This window comes from Stomoxys calcitrans, chromosome 5 (assembly GCF_963082655.1).
Source record: "Stomoxys calcitrans chromosome 5, idStoCalc2.1, whole genome shotgun sequence".
Taxonomy (NCBI): domain Eukaryota; kingdom Metazoa; phylum Arthropoda; class Insecta; order Diptera; family Muscidae; genus Stomoxys; species Stomoxys calcitrans.
In genome coordinates, this window is record NC_081556.1 from 106,427,446 (window position 1) to 106,454,375 (window position 26,930).

The 26,930-nt window shown below is 40.8% G+C and overlaps 1 protein-coding gene across 6 annotated transcripts in view; it reads right to left on the minus strand.

The window, feature by feature from the left end:
• Positions 1 to 26,930, minus strand: part of LOC106081034 (G protein alpha q subunit) — an 82,775-nt gene that overhangs the window by 18,195 nt on the left and 37,650 nt on the right. For 3 of the 6 annotated variants that reach the window (XM_059368598.1, XM_013242710.2, XM_013242709.2), the window contains exons 2-7: positions 22,195 to 23,206; positions 20,317 to 20,501; positions 20,092 to 20,246; positions 12,015 to 12,143; positions 11,509 to 11,638; positions 11,288 to 11,441 (exon numbers count right to left, since the gene is read on the minus strand). In XM_059368598.1, the coding sequence (XP_059224581.1) occupies positions 11,288 to 11,441; positions 11,509 to 11,638; positions 12,015 to 12,143; positions 20,092 to 20,246; positions 20,317 to 20,501; positions 22,195 to 22,312 (871 nt within the window). In that variant the 5' untranslated portion in view covers positions 22,313 to 23,206. Of the gene's footprint in view, positions 1 to 11,287; positions 11,442 to 11,508; positions 11,639 to 12,014; positions 12,144 to 15,889; positions 16,019 to 20,091; positions 20,247 to 20,316; positions 20,502 to 22,194; positions 23,207 to 26,930 lie in introns of all 6 variants that reach the window. The other 3 variants (XM_059368600.1, XM_059368599.1, XM_059368601.1) reach the window with 2 other exon arrangements.

Here is a 26,930-nt window from a genome sequence, read left to right on the forward strand (position 1 = left end):
CAGGGCAGTGCCGGGAAATCTATCTTTTTTGCAATTGAATTGCAATGGTTTGTGAGGCAAGATCGAAGAAATGGTAGATTTTAAGAGTCGGAAGAGCATTTTGGGCGCAGCGATCCAGGAGACAAAGCTGACCAACACCTGCAGCTTTCACAGTTGTCACGCTTACAATGTGCTACGTAAGGATCGCTCAAGGAATGGAGGTGGGGGATTGACCTTCGTGTTACACCATTCCGTACAATAAAGACCTATCTCGCCTGCGCATGGCGCTGGTGACCCCTACATGAAATGCATGGGGATAGCAATCAGGTACGGTACTGCCGAGATAGAGCTATACAACGTGCACATACCAAGCTTACAAACCCAACATGAGTGGGTTACAATCTGGCCATACTCGTTCCAGGGGACTTTAATGCGCATAACATTTCATGACATTCTCCCCAAGGTAACGACCATCCGGGCATAACTTTGGCAGCGCAGATTGAAGGCTCCACGTTTTGCATGGTGAATGAGGATGCCCCTACTAGGATTACGACGAGAAGCAGCAGCTCGCCAGACATTTCCATTGCATCCGCTGATCCCCTGAGTGACGTATCCTGGCAAGCGTTATTTTTTTGGGATCAGACCACACTAATCGCCGCTTCGGTGAACTGAAACCCTCCTCGAATGTGCTAGTTGCCGAAAGGAAATTCCGAGACATCATTAAAGCAGCAGCCTCTGGCTTTATACCTGCCGCCCAATTTCCCGGCGCAGGCAATGGTACTCGCAGACGAGCGTGATAGGATTCTTTGTACGGACCCACTAACCCCAGAATCAGCGAGCTGAGTCAGGAAATAAACAGGGTAGTCAACGAAAATAAGCGTAATTTGTGCCTGGAACACTTTGGAGCAATGTAACTTAGGTACCGATTTAGGCAAGCTCTGGTCTACTGTTAAGTCACTCTCGAACCCCGGTAGACGGGTGACGGGACCTCAGTCGCTTTTGGCGACGTAACTGCGACTGATCCGAAGAGATGCAACAGGTTATTCAACCGTCAATTAATTGTGCATCCCGAGAGTGACAAGGCTAGGAGAACCATTCGTCTTATCCGTGGTCTCCGAACCGATGGACAGCCATCACAATCTACCGTGGGCCATCACAATCCCATTGCAGCCGGTTGTACGTACCGGATTGACCCGATGAAACCCTTCATCGGCAACGGCTGCCGCCTCAATGCACGCGTTCGTTTTTTTTTCGTCATGGGAGAGGCACATCTCGGAGTGCCTTCTCCGCAAGTTTCTGGTCCGTGCCGGGATTGAAAAGAACCCCGGAACCTGGTTCTGTTCGGTTTGCCAGTACCGCCTCCATCATCGGTCGGTGTCAGTGAGATGTAACCGGTGCATAGAGTGGGTGCATTTTCGATCTTGCTCTGGCCGTACATCACTACGGGAGTACAGTCATACTGAATATGTTGCAAGGTGCTTTGCGAATATAGACAGGAAGGGGTCACAAGCGTCGTCGTTGTCGGACTATGTGACCCCCCGACCTCTCCCGTGCGGCAATATACGTAACAGCAGCATCCCAGCCCCAATATTTCCAGGGCAGTGCCGGGAAATCTATCTTTTTTGCAATTGAATTGCAATGGTTTGTGAGGCAAGATCGAAGAAATGGTAGATTTTAAGAGTCGGAAGAGCATTTTGGGCGCAGCGATCCAGGAGACAAAGCTGACCAACACCTGCAGCTTTCACAGTTGTCACGCTTACAATGTGCTACGTAAGGATCGCTCAAGGAATGGAGGTGGGGGATTGACCTTCGTGATACACCATTCCGTGCAATAAAGACCTATCTCGCCTGCGCATGGCGCTGGTGACCCCTACATGAAATGCATGGGGATAGCAGTCAGGTACGGTACCGCCGAGATAGAGCTATACAACGTGTGCATACCGCCGGTTGGTAGCTGTGTCCCGATTAATGGCCAAGCTTACAACCCCGACATAAGTAGGTTACTATCTGGCCATAATGGTCTGGTTCTAGGGGACGTTAATGCGCATCACACTTCATGGCATTCTCCTTTAGGTAACGACCATCCGGGCATAACTTTGGCAGAGCAGATTAAAGGTTCCACGTTTTGCACGGTGAATGAGAATGCCCACATTAGGTTTACGAAGAGATACAGCAGCTCGCCAGACATCTCCATTGGATCCCCTGATCTCCTGAGTGATCATCTCTTTGGGGTCAGACCACCTCTCCATAATTCTCTGAGCTCCGGACGTTTATCAATCATAAGAAGGCCGATTGGACTGGCTTCAGAGAGTACACTAATCGCCGCTTCAGTGAACAGAAACCCTCCTTGAATGTGCTAGTTGCCGAAAGGAAATTCCGAGATATCATTAAAGCAGCGGCCTCTGGCTTTATACCTGCGCCCAATTTCCCGGCGCGGGCAATGGTACTCGCAGACGATCGTGATAGGATTCGTTGTACGGACCCATTAAACCCAGAATCAGCGAGCTGAGTCAGGAAATAAACGGGGTAGTCAACGAAAATAAGCGTAATTTGTGGCTGAAACACTTTGAAATTGACCTCCCCCGTCAAACCAGAGTATTTCTGGCTCAATTTTGATCCGGCAGATGCAGCCCCCTCATCTCCTACAGAGCAAGGATTGATGCCGACGTGCAGGATATATGTCCCGATTGTGACCAGAGACCACACGACACACGTCACCTGTTTTAACGCCCAACCAGACCTTCTCGACTCAGACCCAAATGCCTGTGGACACACCCCATCTTAGTCGCAGAGTTCCTGGATCTGGATACTCAATAGAATCAAGAAAACGAGGAATAGGACACAACAAACTGCTACAACAACGAAATTAATCCCATGGCAGCCGTTTGTACATACCGGATTGACCCGATGGATTCCTTCATCGGCAATGGCTGCCGCCTAAGTGTACCAAACACTGCTACAACAACAACAACGATATTACATCGCTTGCCGATATCTTTAGAGCTGTTTTCGCAGCAGCCATTTCAACGACACCTAGTGAATCCCAGCACGGTATAACTATGAGCATCATACAGGCTGAAACTTTGGGAGCTAGGAGCTACCGGTTGCATTCACAGTTTGCGGATAGTGGAAAGCTCCATACGAAGTACAATAGATGCAACTGCAGTCGCAGACAATCAGCGGTATTGAGTGGAGAGTCTCAGTGAGAAGCCGGGTGGCAACGCCGCTTGCTTAAATACTAAGTGCATATGATGCTCAAGATGACAAGGCGAGTTATTGGCGCTTTTAAATAACCAACGGCCATCGTGTTCCTGTGGCGATCGGTAGTATAGACGAGGATCGCCACCTCCACATGAAAATGTGGCTACAACAACACCTAGTGAATGTCAATCCCATGGCAGCCAGTTGTACGCACCGGATTGACCCGATGGAGTTCTTCATCGGCAAGGGCTGCCGCCTCAGTGTTTAACACACTGCTACAACAACAATGTCTACACTGCTCCGAGACGTTAGCGTTAATCTTTATAATCTAGAGATAAAAATTCAACAAATTCATTGAAAGGGCTAGATTGAAGAAAAGGGACGGATTATAAATATTATAAATATTAAAAATATATAAATAAATAAATATTATAAATATTGCTACAATGATGAATATTGCTACATTTTTTTTTCGGTGTATGGAATACATTTTTCTTTTATTCATGTTAAATTAAATTATTAAATTAATTATTAAATTATTATTAATTAAATTAATTAATTAATTAATTAAATTAATTATTAAATTATTATTATTAAATAGAAAAAAAGTTATTACATTTTTTTTTGGTAGCGGCTTTCATCAGCCACCCTGTACAACCGGCTGCCATGGGATTGTCTCTCAGTGGTAGTTCACTGAAGCGGCGATTTTGTTGTTTTCTCTAAAGCCGCCCCAAGCGGCTTTCTCCTGACTGATGAACGTCCGGCATTTAGAGACTATGAATGGGGTGGTTGGGTACGGGTTACTAACCGAATTGAAAAGATCTATCGGAATTCTGGCTAAACAGAAGTCACACTCATCGAAACCTTTATGACAGGTAACTTTCTGATTGAAAAACATGCTGATAAGACTAATGGTTGCAAATATCGACTTCCGCGAAAAATGTGAGAAAATCTAGATGGTTCAATATTAGTAGCTAGATCGGTGGTGGTGAACATTTTCTTTACGCTTAATTTCATAATAAATTGACACGTACGCTTTTGTCTTTGTTTCAGTCGTTGTTCAGACAGCAACGAATGAATATGCGCTTGGGTGTACGCATAATTTTTGCAAAAACACTCAGCGAAATAATATGTTGCTATCAAATAATTATTTAAGGTTTGTCGTTTCTTATCGTTAATATGCAGCGTTCATATTTTGTGATTAAGAATGCTTTTAGAAATATGCAATGCTTCGTTTGTTAAAGACATTTGAAAACAAGGGGGAAGTTGCATTAGTAATTTAAGTTCTGAGGAAAAAGACAACCATTTCGATGAAAAGGAAATAAATTGAAACAAGTAAAAGCGTGCTAAGTTCGGTCGGGCCGAATCTTATATACCCTCCACCATGGATCGCATTTGTCGAGTTCTTTTCCCGGTATCTCTTCTTAGGCAAATAAAAAAGTATAAAAGAAAAGATTTGCTTTGATATTAGAGCGATATCAAGATATGGTCCGATTAGGACCACAATTAAATTATATGTTGGAGACCTGTGTAAAATGTCAGTCAATTCGAATAAGAATTGCGCCCTTTAGCGGCTCTAGAAGTAAAATATAAAGTTGGATTTATATGGGAGCTGTGTCAGGCAATAGACCGATTCAGACCATAATAAACACCTATGTTGATGGTCATGAGAGGATCTGTCGAACAAAATTTCGGGCAAATCGGATAATAATTGCGACTCTAGCGGCTCAAGAAGTCAAGACCCCAGATCGGTTTATATGGCAACTATATCAGCTTATGAACCGATTTGAATCTTATTTGACACAGTTGTTGGATATCATAACAAAACACGTTGTGCAAAATTTCATTCCAATCGGATTAAAATTGCGCCCTCTAGAGGCTCAAGAAGTCAGGACCCAAGATCGGTTTATATGGCAGCTATATCAGGCTATGGATCGTTTTGAACCATACTTGGCACAGTTGTTGGATATCATAACAAAACACGTTGTGCAAAATTTCATTCCAATCGGATTCGAATTGCGCCCTCTAGAGGCTCAAGAAGTCAAGACCCAAGATAGGTTTCTATGGCAGCTATATCAAAACATGGGCCGATATGGCCCATTTACAATCCCAACCGATCTACACTAATATTTGTGGCAAATTTCAAGCGGCTAGCTTTACTCCTTCGAAAGTTAGCGTGCTTTTGACAGACAGACGGACGGACGGACGGAAAAAAATGGAAAAAACAAAATTAAAGAAGGACGCGACTCTAAATACAAAAAAGGAAACTTAATTGTTTTCCATGCCACGCCCCTAAGTTAGTTCATGTCTGGTATTGTGCCCCACCAAAGTGCCGGTTGTTGTTGTGGCAGTGTGTTGTACACTGAGGCGGCACCATTGCCGATGAAGAACTCCCCATCCAATCCCAAGGCAGCCGGTTGTACATACCGGATTAACCCGATGAAGTCCTTCACCGGCAAGGTCTGCCGACTCCGTGTGTAACACACTGCTACAACAACAAGAACTCCATCGGGCCAATCCGGTACGTACAACCGGCTGCCATGGGATTGACCTAAGTGCCGATATCTGATATTTTTTATTTTTTACATAAGTGAGCTCGTAGTCCTATGTGCCCCGTTATTATACGGAAAGCTATACTGACCTCCTTCTTACTTCCTTTCATTGATAGCCTCGTCTTCTCACGATCCGGATCTCCCCATAGGATTTTCGCAGTCCTACCGATCGTTTCGCTGTTACATGCGCATTCGTCGCCCACGCCCTTAACTCGTACTACGTCGACTCGAAAGGCTTCGGATTAACCACGTTTATTGACGGCAGTTGTCTGACCTTCACTCACAAATCGTCTGCTTTAATTCCCAGTTACTCTGCTACGGCCCAGGACCCAAACGATGAGGATCGTACCATCCTCAGAGAAGGTGCTAATTTTCTTCGTACATTCCAAGACTGTTCGTGATTTTACCTTCCTGGTTGTTATTGCTCTTCTGGCCTGTTTACTATGCGTAAAGATGTTCATACTCGGCGTCCTCGCTTTAACACCACGCCACTAATCCCTTAGCAGCCGGTTGTACGTACGGGATTGGCCCTGATGGATTCCTTTATCGGCAAGGGCTGCTACATCAGTGTACAACATACTGCTACAACAACAACAACAACCAAACCACCTCACGCATTCCGTAATCGCCCGGATCTCCGCCTGCAGGATCGTATTATGATCAGAAAGTCTCCCGGCACGCGATAGCTGAGAGCTCCACACAGGCTGCAACATTGAGGTCCAATCTGTGTGGTGTTCATTGCTGTCACGAGAAACTTGACTGCGAGCTACCGGACGTGCCCACAGGTTGTGCGGATAGTGAAATGCTCCATATGGAGTAGCTGCAACGGCAGTCGCGGACAATCAGCGGTTTCAAGCAGAGAGTCTCTGCTAGAGATCGGGCGCCACCGGCTCTTGCACAAATATTGACTGCCAATGATGCTCAATATGACAGGGCGAGTTATTGGCACCTTTAAATAACCAAAGGCCGTCCCAGTTCCCGCAGCGGTCGGTTGTTTGGCCAAAACTAGCTTGCTCACCTACGACAGCTTGACGAGGATCGCTACCTCCATATTCAATCTGACAAAGTCAGGCAATCTAAAACAGATTCCAGTCCCTGGGCTCGTAATGTAGACCCCCAGGCTTACACTGTCCTCTAGCTTTGATCCATCCGTGTAACATGATCTTCCAGATGACAATACTAGGGTTTGGTCAATCCAATACTGCGCCGATGGCAGCAGTGCCTAGCACTCGACCTCAAGTGTCGTCTCAGGTATCCGATCGGAAACCTCTACCATTCATTTCAGGCTTCCAATCATCACCTCAATTATACCGCGATGGTATGAGCTGCTTATATCCTCAATCCATTCTCCCATCGCCTTAACTCTTATAGCCGCAGTGGCTGACTCGCATTTAATCTGTATGTCTATGGATAGGATATCTAGAATGGTTTCCATTGCCCTAGTAGGAGTGGTTTTCATCGCTCCGCCTATGCCAAGACAACATGTTCCCTGAACCTGTTGTTTTATCCTGACGTTTTTTCTCCATAGCAGTCCACCAAACTACTGAGGCGTTAGTAAGTATTGGTCTAATCACGCTCCTATCCTCGGATTCAGGTCGCATTTCGAGCTTGCGGCGCGTCTAATAGTGCCCAACATCTGTGAGCCTTCTCGGTACGCTCCTGAATGTGACACTTTCAATTCAGTTTCCTGTCCTAGATGAGTATTTGAACTTGTCGAATATCGAAATCGTTCTAGGAAACGTGGTGCGTTAAATTGGCCCACCTTTGTCTTCCTCGTGAACAGGTAGATTTTAGTCTTCTCTGGGTTAACATTGAGACCACTAGGTCTAGCCTAGTAGCTATGCAGAGGGGCCGAAAGCCCCTCTACTTCGGATCCTTAGACGGGTTCAAAACCCTCCTCAGTCAGCATCCGCAATAGGTCATTTATGGGGTCACCCATAGGAGTGTCGATAAAATGCCCCCTGTGGCGTGGCTTGAGCCACATTCTTCCTTATATGTATGTCATTGGACACACAATTTATCCACCTGTGGCTTAGCATATGGTTTATCCAGTCTCTAAGGAGCGGGTTCATCCGATACTGGTCTAAGGATTGCATCAGTGTGTCGTTCCCTCCTCAGTCAGCATCCGCAATAGGTCATTTATAGTGGTCACCCTTAGGAGTGGCGATAAAATGCCCCCCTGTGGCGTGCCTGAGCCACATTCTTCCACATTTATCCACCTGTTGCTTAGCATATGGTTTATCCAGTCTCTAAGGAGCGGGTCCATCCGATACTGGTCTAAGGTTTGTATCAGTGTGTCATTCCGTTAAAAGCCCCCCCGATATTAATGCATACCGCCATGGTGTACGTTTTGGCATCGAAGGATTCTTCTATTTTATGCACAACCTCGTGCAGGGCGGTCTCCACAGACCTTGCCTCGACATAGGCATGCTGTTTGTATTTGAGCAGTTCGCTGGATGTCCTACTCTTTATCAAGGTGTCCACAATACGTTCCATGGCTTTGAGTAGAAAGGACGTAAGGTTTATGGGTCTGTAGTCCTTTGGTGTCGCCTATCTTGACTTGCCGGGCTTGGGTATAAATACCACTCTTGCCTCCTGCCAGGCTTTCGGAGTATATGCAAGTCCCAGGCACGCTGTGAAAGTATTGACCAGGTAAGGCTTATGGGTCTGTAGGCCTTTGGTGGCCTTTGTTCCATTAGGTCCGAATGGCTTAACTGGTTTGAAGCTCTTCAAGGCTTACTTCACCATAAATTCCGTAATTATACACCTTCGATCAATATCATTATTCCAAGATTGCGGTGTCTCCTTGAGTCCCATCGTATTTCCTGTGCAAAATGGGTTTTCTTCAAAAGCTCAATTGAACGATTTCGATATCTGACAATTTCAAATACTCATCTAGGACAGGAAACTGAATTGGAAGTATCACATTCAGGAGCGTACCGAGAAGGCTCACAGATGTTGGGCAGTATTAGACGAGCCGTAGGCTCGAAATGCGACCTGAATCCGAGGATAGGAGCGTGATTAGACCAAAACCTACTAACGCCTAAGTAGTTTAGTGGACTGCTATGGAAAAAGAAGTGCAACGTCAGGATAATACAACAGGTTCAGAGAACTTTTGGCATAGGCGGGGCGATGAAGACCACTCCTACTAGGGCAATGGAAACCATTCTTGATATCCTATCCATAGACATACATAAACACATTTCGAACCGAACACTGATTTTGGTAATAAAATTCAATGATTTGCAAGCGTTGCTCGTTAGTAAGTCTATTCATGATGAAATGTCAAAGCATACTGAGCATCTTTCTCTTTGACACCATGTCTGAAATCCCACGTGATCTGTCAAATACTAATGCATGAAAATCCTAACCTCAAAAAAATCACCCTTTATTAAATGCGAGGCAGCCACTGCGGCTATAAGACTTAAGGCGATGACTTAAATGGTTTGAAGCTCTTCAAGGCTTACTTCACCATAAATTCCGTAATTATATACCTTCGATCAACATCATTATTCCAAAATTCCGGTGTCTCCTTGAGTCCCATCGTATTTCTGTGGAAAATGGTGTTTCTTCGAAGGCTTCAACATGTTCTCCGTTGTTTCTGCTCTCACTCCCATGTAGTCTACTAAAGTTTCAGTTTGCACATGGGTTTTTGAGAGAAACTATCAGCTTTGGTATAGTTAAAAAATGGTAGACCATTCGGTATATTTAAAGCATTATTGTCAAAAAAAATTTTATTCTTATTTATGTTTCATTCAAATCTTCTTACAAAGCGTAAGAAAAAAACACACCCAATACGCGTTTACAGGTAGCTGTCTGTTTGACCACTGAATGCTGGCACACAATTTCTTGCTGTGTACTTTTAGTTTCTCTCACACACACTAACTCATTTGCATTGTGGCTACCAATTACTTTTTGGGTTGCCCAAAAAGTAATTGCGGATTTTTCATATAGTCGGCGTTGACAAATTTTTTCAACGGCTTGTGACTCTGTAATTGCATTCTTTCTTCTGTCAGTTATCAGCTGTTACTTTTAGCTTGCTTTAGAAAAAAAAGTGCGCGAAATTTTGTTTACATTTGTTTGTTTGGCGTCAATTTTAATATGGAGCCCACAAAGGAGCATTTTCGTCACATTTTACTTTATTATTTCCGTAAAGGAAAAAACGCGGAGCAGGTTGCTAAAAAGTTACGAGATGTGTATGGTGATAAAGCCTTAAAAGGAAGACAGTGTCAAAATTGGTTTTTGCAAATTCCGTTCTGGAGATTTTTCACTTAAAGATGAGCCACGTTCAGGTCGGCCAAATGAAGTTGATGATGACCAAATCAAAGCATTAATCGAATTGGATCGTCATGTAACTGAGCGCGAGATAGGAGAGAAGTTAAATGTACCAAAATCAACCGTTCATTATCACATAAAAATTCTTGGACTGGTGAAAAAGCTTGATATTTGGGTACCACATGTATTGAAAGAAATTCATTTAACAAACCGAATCAACGCTTGTGATATGCACCTTAAACGCAATGAATTCCATCCGTTTTTAAAACGAATCATAACTGGAGATGAAAAATGGATTGTTTACAACAACGTTAGTCGAAAACGATCATGGTCCAAGCATGGTGAACCAGCTCAAACCACTTCAAAGGCTGATATCCACCAAAAGAAGGTTATGCTGTCTGTTTGGTGGGATTGGAAGGGTGTGGTATATTTTGAGCTGCTTCCAAGGAAGCAAACGATTAATTCGGATGTTTACTGTCAACAATTGGACAAATGAATACAGTCATCAAGGAGAAGCGACCAGAATTGGTCAATCGTAAAGGTGTCATATTCCACCAGGACAACGCTAGACCGCACCCCTTTTTGGTCACTCGCCAAAAACTGAGTGAGCTTGGCTGGGAACTTTTGATGCATCCACCATATAGCTCTGACCTTGCACCATCAGACTACCATTTATCTCGATCTTTGCGGAACTCCTTAAATGGTAAAACTTTCGGCAATGATGAGGCTATAAAATCGCACTTGGTTCAGTTTTTTGCAGATAAAGGCCAGAAGTTCTATGAGCGTGGAATACTAAATTTGCCAGGAAGATGGCAAAAGGTTATCGAACAAAATGGCAATTATATATTTGATTAAAGTTCATTCTAAGTTTTATTACTTTCTTTTAAAAAATCCGCAATTACTTTTTAGGCAACCCAATATATGGCATCTGCCTTCTCTTGCTCCACATTTGACTAAAACGTGTGAGTCTTATCACACAATAGCACTATAACGAAAGTTTACCTAACCTAATCTTAATATAGAAGCTCATAGCTCATGGCTCATAGGCATAGATTGAGATTTAAAAAACCCGGATATCTTAATTAAAAATAAAAATTTTTTATATAAAAAAGAGAAAATATTATTTTAAAATAGAAAATTTTTGTTCTAAAATTTTTCTTCTTAAATTGTTGTTTCATAGAAAACAATCGCAATTTTGCCTAAAATCTATTCTTTTGACAGAACATTGGTTTGGACTTTGTAATGAAATAAGAAAAAGGTGAGAAAATCGTTTAACTTACCATCATATTCAGGAAAATAATCTACCAAATGCGAATACATAATTTTTTCTTCTAACAAGTCTTTCTTATTTAAGAAGAGAATTACTGATGAATTCTGGAACCATGGATACGTAATAATAGTTCTAAATAAAGCTTTTGATTCTTCCATACGATTCTGAAATGAAAGAAGTAGAAAGAAATCATTATTTAGGAAAACTGAAGAACTATAGAGAAGATCATACCTCATTATCAGATTCGAATAAAATTTGATCATATTCCGAAAGGGCCACTAAAAATATGATTGATGTTACATTTTCAAAACAATGAATCCATTTTCTTCTCTCCGAACGCTGACCGCCGACGTCTACCATTCTATTATGATATCATTATGCAGACAAAAAGTCCAAGAGAAAATTTTGATTAGTTTAAGGATACAGGATATAAAAGGATATACTAAGCCATCTAACAACAACAAGCATAAGTAAAAGCATTAAAAGATTTGTTTAACATATAAACACAGTAAATTACAAAAAATAACTTAAAATACTAAAAAAAAATAACAAAAATCTTGCATACCACATAGTTCTTTTCAATGCATTCTATTATTTTCTTGGAAAATTCCAAGGGGAATTTCTACTTTTTTTCGAACCTTTCTTTTGAGCTTTCATTACAATTTTTCATTACTCAGGGTGTTAGCCTTTGGGGATGTTTTACTAGTTTATTTGTGAAATGTGTTCATTACTTTTACCTAAATACAATGCCATCCAAATCGAAGGGATATTCCAAAATTCCTGTCGTGGGTACACGAGCACGTAGAATATCTTGCTCAGTTGGCAAATAATCTGGCAACTCAATACGTGGTATATCGCTTATGTAACTGAGAATTTAAGTTTAAATAAAATTAATAGATTTTTTCTTCATATCAAGAAAAAAACAAAAAAATTAGTCCAAAAAGTCTGTCATCAGTATGAATTGGAGGAAGAGTTAGGCGTTTAATTCTGGAGCACTCGGATTAAGGACAATATTAAAATACACTCTATGGTATTATGGCTGGAAGAGTATAGGATATGGATGGGTGTTCCACATTGAATTCTTAAAAGGTTGCCATTTACATTTTAGGTTTATTTAGTTATCATGTTTAGAGGATGATTCCAACTTTGTGCAGCATATATTCTGCATCATGATTGCCTGAAAAAGTTTGAAGTTTAAACAAGCAAAAAAACATTAAGTTTGGCCAGGCCGAATTTTGGATAACCACCACCTCAGGTTGGTGGAGATCGAGATCGAGAGATCGGTCTTATATGGCAGCTATATCAAAAGCTAAACCAAACTGGGCTGCATTGAAGAGGGTAGTCGAAGAGCCTAACACAACTCACTGTCTCAAATTTCAGCGAAATCAGATAACAAATGCGCCCTTTTATGGATCCAAAACCTTAAATCGAAAGATCGGTCTATATGGCAGTTATATCCAAATCTGGACCGATCTGAGCCAAATTGAAGAAGAATGATGAAGGGCCTAACACAACTCACTGTGTCAAATTTCAGCGAAATCGGATAATAAATGTGGCTTTTATGGGCCTAAGACCTTAAATCGGCGGATCGGTCTATATGGCAGCTATATCCCAATATAAACCGATCTGAACCTGAATAAAGAACACGTATGTCGTAAAGCCTACCATAAATCACAGCGTCAAAATTCAACGAAAACGGATAATAAATGCACTTTTTATAGGGCCAAGACTTTAAATCGCGAGATCGGCCTTATATGGCAGCTATATCAAAAGCTAAACCAAACTGGGCTAAATTAAAGAGGGCAGTCGAACTCACTGTCTCAAGTTTCGGCGAAATCAGATAACAAAAGCGCCCTTTTATGGGTCCAAAACCTTAAATCGAAAGATCGGTCTATATGGCAGCTTTGGGTTGCCCAAAAAGTAATTGCGGATTTTAGAAAAAAAGTGTAAAAAAAGTATATTTGATTAAAGTTCATTCTAAGTTGTATTAAAAATGCATTTACTTTCTTTTAAAAAATCCGCAATTACTTTTTGTGCAACCCAATATATCGAAATCTGGACCGATCTGAGCCAAATTGAAGAAGAATGTTGAAGGGCCTAACATAACTCACTGTCCCAAATTTCAGCAAAATCGGATAATAAATGTGGCTTTTATGGGCCTAAGACCCTAAATCGGCAGATCAGTCTATATGGCAGCTATATCCAAATCTCGACCGATCTGAACCATAAACGACACGTATGTCGAAAAGCCTACCATAAGCCACTGCGTCAATTTCAACGAAAACGGATAAAAAATACGCTTTTTATAGGGCCAAGACTTTAAATCGAGAGATCGGTCTTATATGGCAGCTATATCAAAAGCTAAACTAAACTGGGCTGCATTGGAGAGGGCAGTCGAAGAGCCTAACACAACTCACTGTCTCAAATTTCGACGAAATCAGATAACAAATGCGCCTTTTATGGGTCCAAAACCTTAAATCGAAAGATCGGTCTATATGGCAGCTATATCCAAATCTGGACCGGTCTGTGCCAGCAAAATCGGATAATAAATGTGGCTTTTATGGGCCTAAGACCCTAAATCGGCAGATCAGTCTATATGGCAGCTATATCCAAATCTCGACCGATCTGAACCATAAACGACACGTATGTCGAAAAGCCTACCATAAGCCAATGCGTCAAATTTCAACGAAAACGGATAATAAATGCGATTTTTATAGGGCCAAGACTTTAAATCAAGAGATCGTTTTATATGGCAGCTATAACCAAATCTGAACGGACCAAATTAAACAAGAATATAATAATCCTACTATTTTATTATAACTCCACTACTATATGCAAATTGCAAATTTTGCCCATGAACATTCCACTAAGGAACAGGGGCAAACTTCTCACATATCAATGAGTGCAGTCCGATTCAAGTTTAAGCTCAATGATAAGGGGTCTCCTTTTTATAGCCAAGTCCGAACGGCGTGCCGCAGTGCGACACCTCTTTGGGGAGAAGTTTCACATGGCATAGTACCTCACAAATGTTGCCAGCATTAAGAGGAGAAAGCCACCGTTGAAAATTTTTTCTGTTGGTCTCGCCAGGATTCGAACCCAGGGGTTTAGCGTCATAGGCGGACATGCTAACCAATGCGCTACGGTGGCCTCCGCCTATATACGTAGTTACATATTAATAGGAGCTGGTCTCGATCATATTCAGGTCCCGAGAACTCATATACAAGTAACATTTTCAGACAAAAAATCTGCTTTTTATGGGATTAAGACCCTAAGTTGTAAGATCGGCCTCTATGACAGCTATATCTATGTATAGTCCGATCTGACCCATATTTGGGTCGAATGTCGGGAGGCTAGCTAATAAAGCTTTTATGGGCTTCAGATTCAGACCCTTTATCGGCAGGTTGGTCTATATGGCAGCTATATCTAAATATAGTTCGATCTAAACCATATTTAGGTCGGATGTCGAAAGGCTTAAAAAAAATCACCGTTTCAAATTTCAGCGAAATCAGGTAATAAATAAAGCATTTATGGACATTAGACCCTTTATCGGAAGATCGGTCTATAGGGCAGCTATATCCAAATATATTCCGATCTATACTATAATTAGTTCAAGTGTCGGGAGGCTCGAAACTACTCACTATTTCAAATTTCAACGAAATTGGATAAAAAATAAAGCTTTTATGGGCTTCAGACTCTTTATCGGCAGATCGGTCTATATGGCAGCTATATCCAAATATAATCCGATCTGAACTATATTTAGGTCAGGTATCGGGAGCCCTTAAACTACTAACTGTTTCAAATTTCAGCGAAATCGGATAAATAATAACGCACTTATGGGCGTTAGACCCTTTATTATGGTCAGATTTGGCCCGTTCAAGAACTTAACCAGCGTGCATCCAAAAGACATATCTGTGCCAAATTTCAGCTCAATATCTCAATTTTTAAAGGCTTTAGAGTGATTACAACAGACGAACGGACGGACAGACATGCGGATATCGTTAAATCGTCTTAGAATTTTACGACGATCCGAAATATATATACTTTGTAGGGTCAGAAATTGATATTTCGATGTGTTGCAAACGGAATGACTACCCTTTATGCTTTTTATACCCACCACCCCTAGCCTAGGGTGGTGGGTATAAAAAGCATAAACAACAGTTTTAAAATTTTCAAATTTGCTCAAATACAGACAGAATGTCTATATAGGAAGGAAGTAGGAATAAACTGATACAATGAATAAAGAGGTCCTTTGATTTCACAGTATACCCATTGGTAGTATGCATAAACATTGTAAAGAGGTCCGGGTTCTTGAGGACACAGACAGGGAACGACGCACAATGATCATGTGCATCCCATAACTATGGTGAGCCGTTCTTTCATAGTAATTTATAAAAGAAATCTTTTTTCAAAACCTTCATAACCTATGATACGAAAAATTATGAATTAATTCAATAATAAAAAAAAAACCATAACGCCCATGCATTAAGATAGGAATAAATAACATTGGATATATATGTACATTCATGTTGTTAGTAAACATAAGACAGACATGCAGTTAGAAAACAAAAATACACAGAAACAGAAAACACACGAACTTAAAGAACTTCAATACCTAAATCGTATTTCTTCTAAATCAAAAGGATATTCAATAATCCCCGTTGTCGGAACACGAACACGCAAAATATCTTGCACAGTTGGTAAATAATTAGGTTGAGCCACACGATCAAGATCCATAAGATAACTAGGAGAGATTATAGGGGATACAGAATTATTTATGATATACATACAAATATATATAAAAAATAAGCTACTAAATGAGTTTGATAAGGATTTGTATTACCAAGGATCAATTGTCTGTCAATTAAAAACAAAAACGTAAAATTTAATTGTGATGTGTGTGCAAAATTCCATGGAATTCGTGGGTCGATTATGGATTGCAACCCAACATCAGTTGAGTTGTCAACGGCCAAATTTGTTATAGAAATTTTTGATTTGAGCTGAACGCTCAAAACAATTCCATGTCAGCCGGTTACATGTACCGGATTGACCCGATGAATTCCTTCATCGGCAAAGGCTGTCGCCTCAAGGTACCACACACTGCTACTACAACAACAGCCAAATGGATTCCTTCATGTTGTTGTTTTTGTTGTAGCAGTGTCTGCTTGAATCTGTTTAGTATCCAGAGCGAGGAACACTGCGACTAGGATGGGGTGCGGGTCTGAGTCGTGTAAGTTGTTGTTGTTGTAGCAGTGTGCTGTGTTCTATCTTTCGTCTGCTTTATTCTGTTGAGTGTCCAGATCCCTGAACTCTCCGACTAAGATGGGGTGCGTTCAGAGGGATCTGGGTTTGAGACAAGTGGGTCTGGCTGGGCAGTTAAACAGGTGACATGTGTCGTGTGGTCCTTGTTCACAAGCGGGACATACATCCGGCACGTTGACTGATGCCTCTTTGCTCTGTAGGAATTGCGGCGGCTACATCTGTCGGATCGTACTTGAGCTAGAACTACTTTCGTCAGCCGGGAAAGGTCTATTTCTACAGGTGTCTCCTAGGACCACATTCACCCGGTAGCTATTCACCGCCTCTGCTACCGTGTCGGCATGAATGTTATCTGGGCCCGCTTGATACGCCGTGTGATCTAGAGGTTCTTTCTTGTAGCGCTGGACCTCATATCCACAAGATGATGATTTGGATGGTCTCTGCGATAACAGCCCAGAAGGTATTACTTAAACAGCAAGTAGTTATGTCTGCACACTGGTAGGATCTTCGTCTCCAGATGGAGGTTATCCACATGAGAACTGAGGAGACAGACCGTCGCAGTTCGAAGGATGTGTCACAAAGCTGACGGGACCACACTGGCGCTGCATAACTAACCACAGACAGGCCAATTGCTTTGTACGTTGTAAACAAGGTTTCTTTGTTGTTGTTGTTGTAACCACATTTTCATGTGGAGGTGGTAACCAGTAGCTGAGCAGGCTTGTTCCGGTTCAAAGGAACGATCGCCGCGGGAACAAGGTGGCCGTTGATTTTTAAAGGCTCCAATAAATCGCCTTGTCATAAAACTCAGTATTTGTGCAAGAGCCGCTGCCACCCGACCTCTCATTGAGACTCTCCACTCTTCACTCATTGGGCCCGGGACCCGAACAATGTGGATCGGGCCATCCTCAGAAAAGGCGGCAATCTTCTTCTTACATTCCAAGACTGTTTGTGATTTTACCGTCCTGGTTGTTAATAGGTCTTATGGTCTGTTTGCTGTCAATAAAGATGTTCATACTCGGCGTCCTCGCGTTAACACCACACCACCAATTCCTTGGCAGCCGGTTGTACGTACCGGATTGAACCGATGAAATCCTTCATCGGCAAGGGCTGCCGCCTCAGTGTACAACAACAACAACAAAAACACAACCACACGCATTCCATGATCGGATCTCTGCCTGCAGGTCCGTATTATGGTCAGGCAGTCTCTCGGCATGCGATAGCTGTGAGCACCACACAGGCTGCAACATTGATGTCCGATCAGTGTGATGTTCATTGCTGTCACGAGAAGCTTTGCTGCGAGCTACCGGGCGCACCCGCAGGTTGCGGATAGTGGAATGCTCCATACGGAGTAGCTGCAACAGCAGTCGTGGAGAGTCTCTGCAGGACCGTATTATGGTCAGGCAGTCTCTTGGCACGTGAAAGCTGTGAGCACCACACAGACTGGAACATTGAGGTCCGATCTGTGTGATGTTCATTGCTGTCACGATAAGCTTTGCTGCGAGCTACCGGGCGCATCTACAGGTTGCGGATAGTGGAATGCTCCATACGGAGTAGCTGCAACGGCAGTCGTGGACAATCAGCGGTATCGAGCGGAGAGCCTTAGTAAGGGGTCGGGCGGCACCGGCTGCTGCACAAACACTGAGTGCCTATGATGCTCGATACGACGAAACGAGTTGTTGGCACCTATAAATAACCTATGGCCACCCTGTTCCCGCGGTGATCGGTCATTTGGACCAGAACGAGCTTACTCACCTATAAGAGCTTGATGAGGATTGCCACCTACACATAAAAATGTGGCTACAACAACAATCAAAACTCCATTGAAGCCGGCTGTACGTACCCGATTGACCCGATGGAGTCCTTCATCGGCAAGGGCTGTCGCCTTATCACACTGCTTCAACAATAACCAAAACTCCGATGGAGAGACCAAGTAGAGAAAAACATCTCGAAACTGGTTTTTAGAGTTTGGGGAAGGAGCACAGAAGATCGAGACGCTTGAAATGACTATGGGATAATTATGAGCGCCACACGGTTTGGAACTCTGAGCCCTGATTTGTGTGGTGTTCATCGTTGTTGTTGTTTTTGCATTGTTTTGTACACGGAGATGGCAGCCTTGCCGATGAAAGAATCATCGGGTCAATCCGATACGTTCAACCGGCTGCCATGAAATTGGGTGTTCATCGTCATCACGGGAAGCTTTGATGAGAGCTACCGGTGTGCACATAAGTGCATATTGACCATAACTGAATAGGGGACACACACACTCACACAGCTACCGCTCAAACACGGGTTGAAACGTTGAACTTCGATCTGTGTGGTGTTCTTTTGTATTCACGAGAAGTTTAGCTAGGAGCTACCGGTAGCGTCCACAGGTTGCGGATAGTGGAATGTTCCATACGGAGTAGCTGCAACTGCAGTCGCGGACAATCAGTGGTATCGAGTGGAGAGTCTCAGTGAGGGGGGCCGGAAGGCACCAGCTCTTGCTTAAATACTGATTGCCTACGATGCTCGATACGATAAGGCGAGTTATTGGCGCCTTTAAATAACCAATGGCCAGCAGGTTCCCGCGGCGATCAGTCGTATAGACCGGAACGAGCTTGCTCGCCTATAAGAGCTTGACGAGTATCGCCAACTCCACATGAAAATGTGGCTTCAACAACAAAAACCGTTCAAAGTTAAGAGAGCTGAAATTAATTTGCGTGCTTTTTAATGGCGCTCCGGTAGCTGAGTTGGTAGCTCGCTCGGATTGCTAGGGCAGGGGTCATGGGTTCGATTCCCACCAGAGGCCTTGGTCTGTCGCTACTGTGGTATCATAATGGAATAAAATTCTCTATATGAGTCTGAAAGGACTGCCACTCTTAGGTAAACTAACCTAATCGCTTAAGTAAAGCAAAAAGTGCAAGTCTGTCACTTTTGAACAGACGGAGACAGGCAGCACAGCACCTACCTCACTGGTAAAAGCAATTTTTATCCAAAAATAAAAAAACAAGTGCAAAAAACAACGGAGTATATCTATGCCGATCAAGAAAACTTGATGTCTCATTCCTCTGCTTGCTTTGGCTTCATATGGCACTCATCTGAGTGGTGTTCATTTACAAACAACACACGATGCCCGGTGACCAAATTGTCTATCACATCAACTGAACGAGTACGGAAACGTTTGCGCTGCTCTCACTCTATTGTATTTGTGCGTGTGTTTTTCTAGTTAACTTTGTTTTTATGTGGCATGCGATACAGACAATTGCTTCGGCCCAATTGGCTTTTGAGTGCCAAATTTTGGGTCTAATGAAGTTCTCTGGTCCACAGGTTACAGAAGGTGTTTAAATAGTAAATGCCTGCGATAGTCGATATGGCAAAGCGAGTTATTGGTGCCATTAAATAACCAATGGCCATTACGTTGCCGCAACGATTGGGCCAGAACGAACTTGCTCGCCTGAGGAGCTGTTCGAGGATCACTCCCTCCACATACAAATGTGGCTGAAGGGGAAACCTTTTATTTTACAATGGAATTTTAGCACACACATACACTGGAATACCAAGAATTTTGTATTAACTTACTATTTGGCTGAATCTGTTAATTGATATTCTCTTCGTCGATCGTAACATTCCTGAATGCCTGCATCAGCCCATAGTGTTTTAATGGCTGACAAATATGGATCCTCAAATGTTGTCACCGATTCGTAATCAATGCTCATTACAAGTTCACCAAGTTCCTGCAAACAAAAGCAAACAAAATTAGTCAATTTTTATAATAATACAGCTATGAGGAGTAGACATGCTTACCGAATGGTCAGCAACACCATATGATATACTTAACATATCCATAGCTTTTATCATGGACTGCATTGCCATGAATATATTTTGAAACACTAATTTAATATAGCCACGTTTATCGTCATCTGAATAACCGCTGCCGTGAATAATACGCATCTGTTTGATGAAGGTGGATTTACCGGATTCACCAGTACCTGGAAATGCAGACAGACAAAAAAATAAATAAAAGAAAAAATGAAATATCAGCAGGGGAATAAAGATAAAGTCCTATAGTTAAAGCCTGATAACTTAAATTCAAGTTAAATTTAGAACTAACAAATAAGAGCGTGCTAAGTTCGGCCGGGCCGAATCTTATATGCCCTCTACCATGGAGCGCATTTGTCGAGTTCTTTGCGTGTTTTCTCTTTTTAGGCAAACAAAGAATAATGAATAAGAACTGGTATGCTAATGGAGCTATATTGAGCTATAGTCCGATTTGGACCATAAATGAATTGAATGCTGAACTTTGTTGATGCCATTGTGTAACATTTCAGCCCATTGGGATAAGAATTGCTCCTTGTAGGAGCTCAAGAATCAAAATCGGGAGATCGGTTTATATGGGAGCTGTATCAAGCTGTAGATCGATTGGGACCATATTCGGCACGTATGTTGAAGGCCATGGGAGAAACCGTTGTACAAAGTTTCTGCCCAATCGGATGAAAATTGCGCCCTCTAGAGGCTTAGGAAGTCAAGATCCAAGATCGGTTTATATAGCAGCTATACCAGGTTATGAACCGATTTGAGCCATACTTAGCACAGTTGTTGGAAGTCATAAGAAAACAGTTAATGCAAAATTTCAGCCAAATCGGAAGATAATTGCGCTCTCTAGAGGCTCAAGAAGTCAAGATACGAGATCGGTTTATATGGCAGCTATAGCAAGGTTATGAACCGATTTGAACCATACTTAGCACAGTTGTTGGAAATGATACCAAAACACCACGTGGAAAATTAAACCCAAATCGGACAAAAATTGAGCCCTCTAGAGGCTCAAGAAGTCAAGACCCAAGATCGGTTTATATGGCAGCTATATTAGATTATAAACCGATTTGAACCATACTTGGCACATTTGTTGCAAGTGATACCAAAACACAACATGCTAAATTTCAGTCAAATCGGACAAGAATTGCGCCCTCTAGAGGCTCAAGAAGTCAAGACCAAAGATCGGTTTATATGGCAGCTACATCAAAACATAGACCGATTTGGCCCATTTACAATCCCAAACAGACCTATACCAAAAGAGTATCTCAAGCGGCTAGCTTAACCCCTTCGAAAGTTAGTGTGCTTTCGACAGACAGATGGACGGACGGACATGGCTAGATCGACTTAAAATGACGATCAAGAATACAAATACTTTATGGGGTCTCAGACGCATATTTCGAGGTGTTACAAACAAAATGACAAAATTATTGGGTTGCCCAAAAAGTAATTGCGGATTTTACATATAGTCGGCGTTGACAAATTTTTTCACAGCTTGTGACTCTGTAATTGCATTCTTTCTTCTGTCAGTTATCAGCGGTTACTTTTAGCTTGCTTTAGAAAAAAAGTGTAAAAAAAGTATATTTGATTAAAGTTCATTCTAAGTTTTATTAAAAATGCATTTATTTTCTTTTAAAAAATCCGCAATTACTTTTTGGGCAACCCAATAGTATACCCCCATCCTATGGTGGAGGGTATTAAAAATGAAATATCAGCAGGGGAATAAAGATAAAGTCTTATAGTTAAAGCCTGATAACTTAAAGTCAAGTTAAATTTATTTCTAAAAAGATGAACTCTTCTAGTCTAGAAGGCTTTGGGTTACCAAAAATTTACATTTAGTTATTTTCTTTAAAAATCTAACGCTCTACTTACCCAGTAGCAATAGTTTCAACTCTCTTCGCGCATCTCTTTTGTCACGACGTAACTGCCGTTCAATTTCCTGATTGATACGCTTCTGTTCCTTGGCCTCTTCTGATAAACAGCACTCCATGCTAACTAAATGATTTTAAGCTGCTAACGCTGCTTAATCGCCACACGTTGAATAAATTATTTTCTAATGATTTATATATAATTATTTTGTTGTATATGTATGTATGTATGTTGTATATATAGTTGTAATAGTAGTAGTAGTAGTAGTAGTATAGTAGAAGACTAAAGATTCTGATGGAAACCAAATTCCAAGATATATTCGATGATATCTTTTTTCCTATATATTTTTATTGAATGATTTTGACGAAACAGGCTCATTAATCGTCGGCGTCGTCGTCGTCGTCGTCAGCGGCGGCGGAAGTCTGACTTTGGAAGGTAAAAACTACTATGGAATAAAAAATGTAGTTGCTCTACCCAGACCAGTTGCACCTCCTGCTGGTGTCGTTAGTTTTTATCCCAATTATCTAGGAACGATTGCCAACATTTCTACAAAACACTTTTCGATTGCGAATACTGGAATACTGCGTCTAAAGCGTTTATTCTTCTTTTTTGTGGAAATTTGCTGTCGGCTATTGTTGTTGGTGTTTCCTTTTAAATTATTGTTGGTGTTATATGCCTCATTCACTTCTCTTGGATTTGTTACGCTACGCTTGCTATGTTCCTTTCGTGTGTTTGTGTCCTTCCGCCTAAAACTGGGTATTTCTATTGGTTATTTGTTGCTGTTGCTGCTATTGTTTTTGGATTTACATGGAAATGAATAATAAATGCCACTAAGAGTTCGATTTTAAATGTATAAGTTACTATAGGATGTCCTTTTTTTTCTTCTATTGGTTTTGGTTTTTGATTTCCTACGTTCGCAATTCTTATCTTCATAAAACCATTGAAACGACGCTTCTTTATTACAAATCAGACGAAGATTCTGTCATTCAATATACGATCCAATTTTAATGTACTTCTGAAAGGAGAAAAAAGAAAAACTTCAAATTAGATTAAGGCTTTAAAGATGGGGTTAATATTGATAGATATTTTAATTTTAAAAAATTTTAAAGGTTACAAAACAAAACTCCCCCAGAGATGCAGCTGACAATTGAAATCTTGAGCTACTAATAAAATAGCTCTGATTGAGGAATTTTACAATGCTTTCTAAATAATTTTTGATCAATGGAGCCATATAAAATATGGGTAAAACAAGCATTGGGTTGCCCAAAAAGTAATTGCGGATATTTTAAAAGAAAGTAAATGCATTTTTAATAAAACTTGGAATGAACTTGAATCAAACATACTTTTTTTGCACTTTTTTTCTAAAGCAAGCTAAAAGTAACAGCTGATAACTGAAAGAAGAAAGAATGCAATTACAGAGTCACAAGCTGTGAAAAAAATTGTCAACGCCGACTATATGAAAAATCCGCAATTACTTTTTGGGCAACCCAATATATTCGAAAACTGTTATACTATCTTACATTTAATTTTGACGTAAAGGATATTTCCATTTTCTACGTTTAACAAACCTTGTAAAAAGTGTGGAGAGAATCAAGGGTAATTTTTTAACAGTATACGTAAATATTCGAAAACTGTTATACTGTCATACACTTATTTATTTCCAAGTAGTGAAAGATAATGCGATTTAAGCACGTTCAGCAAAACACCCCTAGCGAGAGATTCAAGAGCCATTTTATAACAGTTAACGAGATTATCCGGAAACTATTATACTGTTATACATTTAATTATTTTGCAGGAGTGTAAATTTAAGTCATATAAAATGTTTCCCAACTCTTGTAAAGAGTAGCAAAAGAACTACTAGTCTTTTTATAACAGTTAACGGAAATATGTGGAAACTGTTATAATGCCTTACAATAATTTATTTTAAGGGATTGAAGAATAAGTCCATCTAGCACGTTTAGCAACATTTGTTTAGATTGGTAAAAGAAATAAGAGTCTTTTTATAACAGTTAACGTAAAAATTCAATAACTTTTATGCTGTCATACAATAATTTATTTTAAAAGGTTCAAGGATAAGGGCATAGCATATAGCAGGTTTAACAACTCGCTCTCCAAAAGAGTGGTGATAGGTTAAATAGTTAACGCAATTGTCCGGAAACTGTTCAAGAGTCATTTTATAACAGTTAACGAGATTATCCGGAAACTGTTATACATTTATTTATTTTTCAGGTGTGTAAATTTAAGTCATAATGCACGTTCACCAACTCTTGTAAAGAGTGCAAAAGAACTACGAGACTTTTTATAACAGTTAACGGAAATATGCGAAAACTGTTATAATGCCATAAAAAAAATTATTTTAAAGCCATCTAGTACGTTTAGCAACCCTTGCTTAGAGTGGTAAAAGAAAAAAGAGTCTTTTTATAACAGTTAACGTAAAAATCCGGTAACTTTTATGCTCTCATACAATAACTTATTGTAAAAGATTCAAGGATAGGGCCATATAGCAGTTTTAACTGCTCTCTTTCTAAAAGATTCAAGGATAAGGCCATATTTCAGGTTTAACAACTCTCTCTCGTAAAAAGTGGTGATAGGTTCAATAATTAACTCAATTATGCGGAAACTGTTTAAAAGTCATTTTATAACAGATTAACGAGATTATACGGAAACTGTTATACTATTATACATTTATTAATTTTGCAGGAGTATACATTGAAGTCATATAGCATGTTTACCAAATCTTGTAAATAGTGGCAAAAGAACTAAGAGTCTTTTTATAACAGTTAACGTAAAAATCCGGTAAATTTTATGCTGTCATACAATAATATATTTCAAAGGTCTCAAGAATAAGGCCATATAGTACGCTTAACAACTCTCTCTCTCGCAAAGAGTGGTGATAGGTTCAATAGTCATTTGTTAACAGTTAACGCAATTGTCCGGAAACTGTTATACTGCGATACATTTATTTATTTTTAATAAGTGTGGAGTTAAGCCATATGGCTCATTTACAAAAACCCATGTTAATAGTGGTGAAAGAGTCAAGAACCATTTTATAGCAGTTAACGCAATTATCCGGAAACTGTTATACATATATTTATTTTGAAGAAAAGTATAAGTCCATATAACACGTTTAACAAACCTTGTAAATAGTGGTGAAAGAGTCAAGAGTAATTTTTAAACAGTTAATGCAATTATCCGGAAACTGTTATACTGTCATAGAATAATTTATTTTAAAGCATTCAAGGATAAGGCCATATAACACGTTTAACAACTCTCTCATAAAGATTGGTGATAGGTTTAACGGTCACTTGTTAACAGTTAACGGAAACTGTTATAATCAAGAGCCATTTTTTAACAGTTAATGCAATTATCCGGAATCGGTTATACTATCATAGATTGAATTATTTTATGCGAGTATTTAATTGAGCCATTTAGCACGTTTGAAGAACCGTTTTATAGCAGTTAACGCAATTATCTTGAAACTGTTATACTATAATGCAAATTTGCCCAAGAACATAAATTTGGCTATGGATTTGTGATTAGTCGGAGACTGAAAAACTCATAATCCTCATAAAAGCCAAATTCTTCAACATCAGCCTTATTTGTGCCCATGTCCAATGATGGAAGACAAGGACGAACAGACCAAGGATATTTTCTACGAGCGCCTAGAGAAAGCACTCCTTGTTCCGATGATATAATGGCGCAGTGGCAAACCATTGCCCACTCCATGGAAAATTCCGCGAAATCCGTACTTGGGTACCGGATCCCAAAAAACCCATGGTACGACCAAGACATTCGAAATGCTACTGAAGCCAAGAATGCGGCATATAGAGCAACCCTTCTATCAGTAGCAATGAGCCAGATGATCGAGAGGTATCGGGAGCAAAGGAGAGAGGAGAAACGTCTATTCCGCAAAAAGAAAAAGGAAATGAAAAGACTTGAGTGTAAGCGAATTGAGATGTACAGGATACAGAATGTAGTATAGATTGTTTACCTCCAAGAATGAGGTCCAAGTAGCAGGGAATCCACTGAAGAACAACAGGGAAACAGGAGCCGACGGGTTACCGGCTTAACTATTTAAGACCGGAGGCGACACGGTGAAAAGGTGTTTGTATCAGCTTGTCTGCACAATCTGGCTAGAAGAACGCATACCCGACGATTGGAACCTCAGCATACACAAGAAAGGAGACAAAACGGAATGTCCCCCATACAAAGGAATAAGTCTCCTCCCTAACTCATACAAGATACTCTCCACCGTACTTTGTGAAATATTTAAACCTAAAGTAAATGAGATAATTGGGCCCTATAAATGCGGCTTTAAACCTGGTAAATCCACCCTAGACCAGATATTCACACTGCGCCAAATCCTGGAAAAGACCCAAGAAGGATAAATCAATATCTACCATTTCTTTGTTGACTACAAAGCGGTCTTCGATACCCCTGTACGTTCAAAGGTATTTCAAGCGATGTCTGAGTTTGGTAACACTGCAGAATTAATAAGACTTAGCAGGATGACATTCGCCCATGCCGACGACATCGACATCATAGGTCGGTCACCGGGAGTAGTAACTGCAACCTTTGAAAGAATTGAAAGGGAATCAGTGAAAAGGGGATAAAACGGATAAAGTTGGGAACCAGAAATTTGAGATAGCCAGCAATTTATCACCGCCTTAATCGAAACGAATGACACCAGTTTTGAGATAAAGAATATTACTGGCAAACAGATGCTACTTTGGATTAAG